Source organism: Cryptomeria japonica, chromosome 6 (assembly GCF_030272615.1).
Source record: "Cryptomeria japonica chromosome 6, Sugi_1.0, whole genome shotgun sequence".
Classification (NCBI taxonomy): Eukaryota; Viridiplantae; Streptophyta; class Pinopsida; order Cupressales; family Cupressaceae; genus Cryptomeria; species Cryptomeria japonica.
In genome coordinates this window covers 367145772-367156270 of record NC_081410.1, presented here as the reverse complement: position 1 = coordinate 367156270, position 10499 = coordinate 367145772, and the positions used below count along the sequence as shown (strand labels likewise).

The following is a 10499-nucleotide window of genomic DNA, read 5'->3' as shown; positions in this document are numbered from 1 at the left end:
ATATTTTCTGTATATTGTGTATATTGTATATAATTTGATTAGAGATAGGTTCAAACTAAATATCTTCTGTATATTGTATATAATTTGATAAGAGAAAGGTTCAAACTAAATGTCTTCTGTATATTGTATATTATATATAATTTGATAAGAGATGGGTTGAGTGAGAACACATTAATAAGGTGTGATGGTAGGATAGGGACCGCTACGGCCCGTTGGCGACTTCAACGTAAACGGTGTCAGTAATAAACACATTTTCACTTTCTAGTATTTTTTTAACTTGTTGCAGAGGAAAGAATTTAAAAGGGTGTGACTGAGTGCACAAGTTATAGCTCCGACACAACTTTTACTCGCTTTAGCAAAAGCAGTGGGAGTGGGGGAGGATTCCTTGGTCGCCAATTAAGGAATTTTAACAACATTATTTAGTACCGACTTGGGTAAATAAATACTTAGCTTTGCATAGAATTGGAATATCGGAAAAAGCCGGGGGGGATGCTGAATGCTCAATATGCATGCATGTTGTTGTGGGAACGCCCTAGTCGGAGAATAAACCAAAAACACGGTTCCCACACACACGCGTCGCAAACGGCCCACTCCAACGGTAATATTCACATTTCACACCAATTTATCCATTTACTAAAATAAGGGAGGCCCGCCCTGCCAGTGGTGCAAATAATTAAGATTACATCTCACGTCTTAAGCTCCACGCAAATCTAGCAATACTCTCCACGCGAACGCCCAAAGCGCTCCCTAGAAAAACCCCACCACACGCACTTCTTCGGCATTCAGTTCTGCCTCGCTCTTCTCTTGCTCTGCTAAAACACCCACTTTTCTCAGAGCCGAAAATGGCATCGTATTCTTCTTGCATGGCAGCAGCATGTTTGGTGGCGGTGCTCATTAATGGGGCGATGGCTCGGCAGTTCACGGTGGGCGGCAGCGCTGGCTGGGTTCCGCCCGCTTCTGCCACCATGTCTTACAATGACTGGGCCGGGAAGAACCGCTTCCTTATCGGCGATACCCTCGGTAACATTTCTCTTTTTTCTTTACTTCTCAATCAATTCTAGCTGGTAATCCTTGAAAACAGTTTGTAATTGTTTGTGAAAAATAATGCAGTGTTTAAGTACAATCCGAGCGAGGATGCGGTGGTGCGAGTGAGTGCAGAGGACTACAACAGTTGCAGCACCTCCAATCCCATTTCATCTTTCAAAGATGGCAACACGGTCTTCCAATTCCCTGCCCACGGTCCTTTCTACTTCATCAGCGGCAACTCTTCCAACTGCAACAACGGTGAAAAGCTCATCGTCCTTGTCCTCGCACCTCGCAACAACACCGCCCATTTTTCCCATTCTCCTTCCCCTGCCCCCTCCACCACCGCCGCCGCCACACCCTCCCCTGCCCCCACCACCGCCGCCACCACTCCTTCACCTGCGCCCACCAGCACCGCCGCCACTCCTTCACCTGCGCCCACCACCAACGTTGCGACTCCATCCCCTGCGCCCACCACCGTTGCCACTCCTTCACCTGCGCCGACCACCACCACCGCCTCTCCATCCCCTGCCCCCACCACCGTAGTGTCTCCCGCACCAGCGCCGACCACCGTAGTGGCTCCGTCCCCTGCGCCCACAACCATTGCGACTCCCGTGACTTCACCTATGGTTGCTCCGAGCATGAGCCCTGCTAATTCGGAGCCCCTCAATACTTCGCCAAGTCCATCTCCCATGGTAAATCCGGGCGGAGCGACCCCTTCTGCCTCCGCGACCGGCCCTGCCGTTTCGTACTTGGTCTATGCTGCGGTCACCCTTGTGACCGTGGTCTTGTCGGGAACCCCTACACTTTGCAATTAATACCTTACTGTGCCAGCCTGTACAGTGTTTAAAATAAGATTATTGTGGTTTGCTCTCGGGCGAGAAATTTGTTTATTTTTTATTGTACGATTCGAACCGTTATCGGTATTTTGATTTCTGGGCAGAATTCTATATAATAAAGCTACTTTACTCTTTATTCTGTGTTGTGCGTTTTGAGATTGTGGAAATTTGTGTCGGTTCGGGAGAGTGTGTGTATTTTTTTAAACAGTTTTGTTCAGATAATACTTTTACAGTGAGAGAACTCTGTGTTATTCTTTCTTTTCTCCCAACAGTTTAAACTATGGATTATGTATTGATCAATGATTTAAGTATACCCTAAACAAAACAAAACCTATAATTATAGCTTGAGAAATTTTTCTTCATCGGCAAGCAAGAGAAGAGTGGTGAATTTAATTTAGCGTGAGGTTGATCCACATCCAAGAATGATGTAATCGAAAACGTCCATGAAGTAACTATTGTTCGAATAGATTATGTGATAAAAATAATTTTTTTTTACTGCAATTAATTGACTGATTGTTAATAGTGCATTTATTTTGTATGCGTACGTCATTGTCGGCAGAGTGTGTGGAAAAGGAAAGGACAAAAGCTGTGTCTGGCCCTTTGTCCTTGATTAGAACGTTGTAGAAACAAATTAGCAGAAATTAAGGCATCTATAAAGTAAGGCCAAGTTCACTGAAATTAATTATTTCTCTATTAAATTACTACTACTTTACTTTCATCATTTAGACACCAAGTTCACAGAAATTTATTATTTCTCTATTAAATTACTACCGTACAGTCATCATTTAAGGCTCTATAAAGTAAAGGCCAAGTTCACAGAAATTAATTATTTGAACAAATTTGGGTAGCATATTTTTTCACTCTTAAAAAGAAAATAAATGTGATTATATTAAACTATATATGTAATATTTTTGTAATTCATTATATTATTACTATAAATTATGAAGAGATTTGAGAAAACATATATATTTTAATTAACACAATTTTTAGATTGTTGATTTATTTCATATTGATATTGTTGTAGTTAATGTTTTATATTTTAAAGTCCAATGAAATATTTGGAATTTAATTTATGAACTTTGTGAGATTTGAAATTTAACCATGAGACAATGAACCTTTGTGAGATTTAGTGGATTATAGGCATCCTACATTCATTGGTTAAATATTTAGATCACATCACACAATATTTTTGTTTTGATGTGTATCTTGCAATTTGTTGATTGAAAAATTGATTGTATTGTGAGATAATTATGGATTTGAAATTTAACCATGGGACAATGAACCTTTGTGAGATTTAGTGGATTATAAGCATCCTACATTCCTTGGTATTTAGTGGATTATAAGCATCCTACATTCATTGATCACATCACACAATTTAATCTTTATGTTGATGTGTATCTTGCAATTTGTTGATTGAAAAATTGATTGTATTGAGAAGCATAGTACTATAAGAGATGTAAAAAAGGCTCTAGACATTTCCATTTATGTTGACCCTCTTAGATGGTGTTATACAAATACAATAATGCAATGTGCATGTCCAAGGAACATAATGTTATCAAGCACTATTAATTGGGATGTTCATCCCAACGTGTGTTTCTATGGCTTTTAATTTTTGAGCACTTTTATATGTGATTTCAAAATTGATTATTTCAAAATTGATTATTTGCAAATTATTTATGGCCATCTATACATAGAATATCATTTGCTCAACTTCGAGGTATTTTTATATGTGATTTCAAGATTGATTATTTGCAAATACATGGCTATCTATAAATATAGAAAATATTATTTGCTTAACTTTGAGGTATTTTTATATATGATTTTAAGATTGATTATTTTTGCAAATTATCTATGACTATCAATAAATATAGAATATAATTTCCCAAACTTTGAGGGTATTTGATATGTGTAAGCAAATAAGCTACTAATAAAATTTATGGGAAAGTTAGATTGGGAGTCATATTTAAAATTTAGTTAAAGAGGATACATATCCTTTTTGCTACAACCACCTTAATCTTAAGACAATTCACCACAATATCCAAATATAGGGTTAATGCATACAATGGGGAAGCAACAACTTGATAAGAGGGTGAATAAGATATCATTCTCTTCTTTGAGTATTATCAAGTTTGGGATGACATTTCCCAAAGATCTTAAATATTAAACAACAATTAAGTGAATAAAAAGACCTATAAATAGACAATTAAGTTGAATGATGTGGCAATAAATAAATTACTAGTTCAAATAAAATGGTGTGACAATAAATAAATTATTGGTTAGTATTCTATCTTCTTTGAATTAACTAAATAAAAAAAATCTCTCTAAATAGACAATTAGGTTGAATGATGTGACGATAAATAAATTGCTGGTTAGCATTCTCTCTTATTCTCTTCTTCTTTGAGCTCGATAATTAACTAATAAAAAATCTCTAAATAGATAATTAGGTTGAATGATGTGACAATAAATAAATTATTCGTTAGTATTCTCTCTTCTTCTAAATAAATTAGTGGTTAGCATTCTCTCTTCTTCCTTAAGTTCCAAAGATCTTATTTGATTAACACCATAAAAGCTATAAATCAACAATTAGATTGAATTATGTCACAACAAATAAAATACTAGTTAATATTCCCTAGACATGTTTGCATTTGATTTCTCACAACATTATTCACCTAATAATCTCCATCATACACAAATCCCCTCTATAGATGCACAACATTAGCAATATCTCCAAAGACTCAACAAATTTATAGTAATGGATTTGCATATAATGGAAAAGCACCTTAATTACTAATGCACATGTACCAAAAATACAAATTTTCAATTTTATGGGACTTGGACTAAAGAAGTTGAAATAGATTATTGGTTATTGTGAGAACATAAAGTCTAAAAATTGTAGCCATGTATTATCCTAACAAAATCAACTCTGAAACTTTAAAAAATAAAATATCATTGTCTTACAATGATTTTATTTCATAACTAGAGCAACTACAAAATTTAAAAATCATCTCTAATTCTCCTTTACAAATATTACAAATCTCATTTACTATTTGAAAAGACTTCCTAAATTCCTTAAAAACCAAACTAGTGAATCTTGCAACAAATGTGTAAGCAAAGATTTTCTAATTTCCTCCAAATTTTACTTCTCTTGGAGAAAATGCAACATGGTAATGGAGACAATTTAATGCATATTTTACTTATATCTTCATCATAGAGTCAAATAATTATTATAGTATACGCAAGCATAAATTCAAACCAATCATTCTTTAGAATAGAATATGAGCATTTATTACATTGTTTTCCTCAACATATTCCCTCCAAATCCCAAACAATTATAAAAAATGTCCAATCTCCATTTTTTTCCAATCTCCATTTTTTTCCAAAATTAGATGGTTTGCCCTTTTTATTGCAATATTTCCAATTTTGCCTTCCTTTTGCTCCTCTCCTCTCCTCTCCTCTAGCTGGACGAAAGAATATTCAAAATGGAAAATAGTATTTGACAAACTGATTTCAATATTTTTGTAAATTTTGACACTTGAGGTTTGTCACAACCCTCTCACTTAGAATATTGGAAAATTTTATTTGATTAATTCTAGGTAAGGTTGGAATTGATTAATTATTTATTTGTAATAAATTAAAAATTAACTAATAAATCAAACAAACTCAAAAGTAATAAACTAATATATATATATATATATATATATATATATATATATATATATATATATATATATATATATATATATATATATATATATATATATATATAACTACTAAGAAACCTAAAAATATATATATTCTTACATTATAATATTAAATAGATGCAAGTAATTAATTTTAAAATTTAAACAATAGATAAAATACTTATTTTTGTTTATTTTAGTGCATATATATTTTTATTTTAGCACATGGTGTAGGAGAAAAGGGGAAGTCCAAGATACATGGCATACTAGAAGAGGAAATTTATTATTAGCATATTCTACGAGAAGTGGAGATTATAATATTTATTGTATATACCTAAAAATGGTCTGAAGATAATTAATTAAATAAGCAATTATTTAATTAATCCCCCTTCCTAATTTAATTGAATTCATTAGCAATTTGATTAAATTCTCCCATTCATCTACTTATTAATAAATCTAAGGATTTATTTAATAGGTTCATTTCAATAGTCCCCTTAATTAATCCTCCCCCCATCTAATTCATTTCTTTTAATCCCCTAATTAATTAAAACAAATCAATTTATGAGTTGTTGAAAATTAATTAGTATTCTCCTATTATTTGAATTTTTAAATTCAAATTGCCCACAGGCCTCCTAACTTCTAACCACCTAACCTAAACATCCCTCTAACCTAACCCATTCCACCTAGCCTTGGGTTTAACTAACCCTATCCTATCTTGCACATCCTAACCTCCTATGGTGTGGATATTCTTCCCTTGAGACACATGGCACTTTGGCCACATGTATCCTCTCTTGGACACTTGCCCTCTTGTGAGCAAGGCTACTTGACATTTGTCACCACAGAGATGACAAGTGTCCCTTCCTCCAATCTCTTCTCCAACCTCCTCCAATTTCACCCTTGATATCTTCAGACTCAATCTTGACAGTTGATTCCTGCCACCTCATCCCTGGCCTTGGAAATCCTATAAATATCCCCCATTTTGGAGCACAAAGGATCCCATCTCATTATCAATTTAGGCATTGTTACTATAGGCATATTCATTCTAGCATATCATTTGAGCATTGTTACTTTAGGCACTTGCATCTTAGATCTAGTATAATTTGATCATTTTCTAGCATAATTGTTGAATCATGTAGCTTAATCAATCTCTTTTCTAGCTTAATTGCATCATCATGTAGCTTAATCATGCATATCATTAGCTGAATTAGCCTCTTGGATCAATTTAGCATAATCAATCTCTTCTAGCTTGCATATCATCATCATTTCAAATCCTTCGTCTAGGTGTAGTCAAGTCACTAGGATTGCTTATCCAGATCTGAGAGAAAATCCATACTCGTATCTCTTAGGAGGCGATAGGTCACTTTGTCATGGTTCATCTTTCATTTGCTTTGCTTTTAATTTGCTAACCATGCTTGTAATGATCTATTGAGTGTTTGTGTTGCAACTGCAGGTATCACACTTCACAGGCACGACATTTATTATTACTTGGGGTTATTTTTGTTTTCTAAATAAACATGATTTTTAAAGTAGAGATTTATATTTTTAAACTAAAAATTATTTATATACAATATGATTGGAAGAAAAAAAATTGGTGTTATAGGAGCAAATTTATAGGAATGATAGATTTTTTATACGTTTTTTATATTTGTTTATATTAAAAAAAATAGATGTCTATTTTAACTAACTTTTTTTCATTTTTTATTGATAATCTTGTAAATAAAGTGAAATTTCTCTATAAATATATATAAATTTTAATAATTTTTTATTTTTATTTTTGAAAATATAAATAATAAAATCAATTAGTTATTGTATGGGGATTTGATTTACACCATTTAAATTAAATAAAAATAAATACTTAAACTATTTCATTACAAGCATTACACAACAAAAAAAAAATAGCCCAAGTATGTATTTTTTATAATTATAATTTTGTATAATTTTATTTGGAAACCATTCTACTTTTTATTAATACTTTTTGAAAATCATAATTTTATTTTTAATCATTTAATATATACAATATAATTTAATAACATTTAATCATAAATTTAATTTTTTTCATTGATTCATAAAAAATTACCTATTTTCACTTTATTATTTATATTATATAATTGAATAAAAAAAAATTGCTCAGTAATAATCTATATTTTATTTATATTCGAAAAGAGTAATACATGAACAAAATAGTAACTTTCCATAGAAGTTCACAGTATGCCAAGAAAAAACATCCCTCCACACCTAAAACGAGATTTTTTCAAAATGCTCCCAAACTAACACTAAAGCTTCAATACCAAAATCTACCCCTTTCAACTGGCAACATTACAGACTAAACAAAAAACCAAAAAGTGGATAAACCCACTACCGGCAGAAAAAAATGCTAATTAACTAGAAATGTACCAAATCATAATTTTTTCTTGTTAGGAGAGCCAGAGTCACCGCTAGACTTCTTCATCTCTATCTCTCTCTACTTCCTCGAGTGCAACACTCTCCTCCCTGTACCTTCAGCTTCGGCCATCACAATTTTAATAACTGCCTCGAGCTCTTTAATTTATACTAGGAGTTTCAACTCCTCCCAACCATGCTTTGCCTCTTCTTTGCGATGCACTTTACATAGACCTTGCGACCACCTTACAAAAGGAATCAAAATTGTCTTGTCATCATGTTTGCCATCCTCTGAACCTTCCCCAACATCAAACCCTTCTCCACGAACAACCCACTCTAAAAAGGAATCCATCTCGTCCAAGAAATCTTTGTGAATTATGGTTTCCATCACCCACCTCATTGTGCCTACATTCTCACCAACTTCCAAACCCCACGCTATAATCAAAGAGTAAATGTCCATCCTCATTTTATACGTGTGTTTAACCAAGTCAAAAGCTTCACCCACAATGAGACACACACATTGTGACAGAAGCTCATTCGAAAATCTAAAGATACCTCTCAGCCTTCTCAATGTTAAATCCCCATAAAACGGACATAATTTCTTCTTGGTTCACAAAGTGAAGTTTGCCTCCATCTCATCTACTCACTCCACTCCACCACCTTACTCCACCTTGCTTCACTTCACCCCTATGAAAGACCTTCTACAGAGAAAGTAAACTTTATTCACCAAAAAACTTGAGATAACGCATTGATGAAATGATAGGACACACTTAATGGTGTGTTTCATCAACTCGATGTCCTTCATTAATCCTCCTCTAAGTTTTTATTGCCCGTCGCCTCTTACCACATCATCTCTATAATCTATGCAATTCAAAATATTCATAATCATTAGCTCTCTAGTACTTTAGATCCCCTCAAATATGTTATGTCGAAGGTCTTCAAACCTAAGTTCGCCAATCTCATCAAAAGATAAAGCCCATTTAGAAAGGATGTTAGCCTCCACATTACCTATTCTTCTAACGTGACTAACTTGAAAATCTTCAAAGAATTTAAGCTCCTCGATTTTACTGAAAATTGAATTTTGTAAGTGTCATGCCTCTATATTACCCTTCATTATAGCCTGAACGATGATCAAAGAATCTCCCTCCAAATGAAACTTCCTGACACCTAATTTCTTACCAATTTTGACAACTATCAATGTAGCTGACACTTCAACTATATTATTTGTTCTTGTATCAATTTTTTGAGCACCCAGTGCCACCACATCACCCTTCCAATCCCAAATAATGAACCCCGTCTCAAATGGCCCAAGATTACCTTTAGAGGCACCATCAAAATTAATCTTCCACCATCCCTCTAAAGGTCTCACCCACTTCTCTTTAGGTTAACAAGCATTGCTAGATTGTGTGCTAGTAGTCAAGTCACTACAATATGCTCACATGCTCATATGTGGAGCAGTGTCATCCTTGATGCCACAGTGGCGAATCCATAATATACTACCTCATGCATATCGATATATAAATGATCCAAAACACACAAGTCCCATGCATACATTGTGCCATCTAGGACAATCCCCTCTAACATGTGGCTCCCTTCTAATGGAAAAAACCTCGAGACCTCCTATTTGGCAATAAGATCCCACTGATGATACTAGCAACTACTAGTGGATATGCCTATCATGCGATGGCTAAGTGCATATCAAAATTGGTCCCATCTACATCAATCTCATTATGGAACATGCTCTCCATAGCTACTGATCCTATTTATGTGTTGTATATAACTCTCTGACAATGTACCAGAATGCTTAGAATCCTATAAACATTCTCTAGTGTCACAATCATCCCACTTGTCAACAAATGGAAACTACTCATCTCACTATATCATCTCTCTACCAATGTTGTGACATGCCACAACTCGACTACCTAAAGCGCAATGCACTCATCCAATGTCAACTCTAATAGCAACACACTAGTGGAGAGGCTTCACTCCCTCAATAATAGTGCATCTAGATCCTATAATTCAACACATGGTTTAGTCAAGCCCTAAGTCAACCTCAGTCAAATTTGGTCAAATTATAACCCTAACACATGCATAGAACCTATTCGATTGTGAAGTACTTTTTCAAAAGTGTAGTATCTTTTAAATAGCGCAATTTATACTCAACTGTGTAATCATACTCTAAAGTGTAACTTGTAATAGCACAGAAGCACAAGTGCACCCATCAGATGCACAATTCCTAATCAAATGTGCGGGTTTACACTTTAGTTATGCAATCACTAGCCTAAATCCCTAATTTGACCCTAAAACCTTGAAAATGTGTAAAAATTGATCTAAAATATTTCAAATTCACAAAGTCAGGATAGTCAACTCACTAGTGGTTCATACACTATTGGTTGCTCAAAATTCCTCACCCTCTCAGCTCAATGATTCGCCAAAGAAATGGATGTCATCGCTTTTATTGTTCACTACTGCAATGTGGAGTTGTAAAGTGGAATGTGAAAATGACACTTGTGGCCCCTTCCCTTGCCTCTTATCCCCCTCCCATCGACCTAATATTGTTATGGAGCTCCTTAAGCTT

At 34.3% G+C, this 10499-nt stretch overlaps 1 protein-coding gene across 1 annotated transcript; it reads left to right on the top strand.

Moving 5' to 3' along the window:
* Positions 1 to 658: 658 nt before the first annotated feature.
* Positions 659 to 1998, top strand: LOC131072231 (early nodulin-like protein 9). Its single transcript, XM_058008344.2, has 2 exons — positions 659 to 1020; positions 1111 to 1998. The coding sequence occupies exons 1-2, from the start codon at positions 843 to 845 to the stop codon at positions 1839 to 1841; spliced, it is 909 nt and encodes a 302-aa protein (XP_057864327.1). The 5' UTR covers positions 659 to 842; the 3' UTR covers positions 1842 to 1998.
* Positions 1999 to 10499: the final 8501 nt, after the last annotated feature.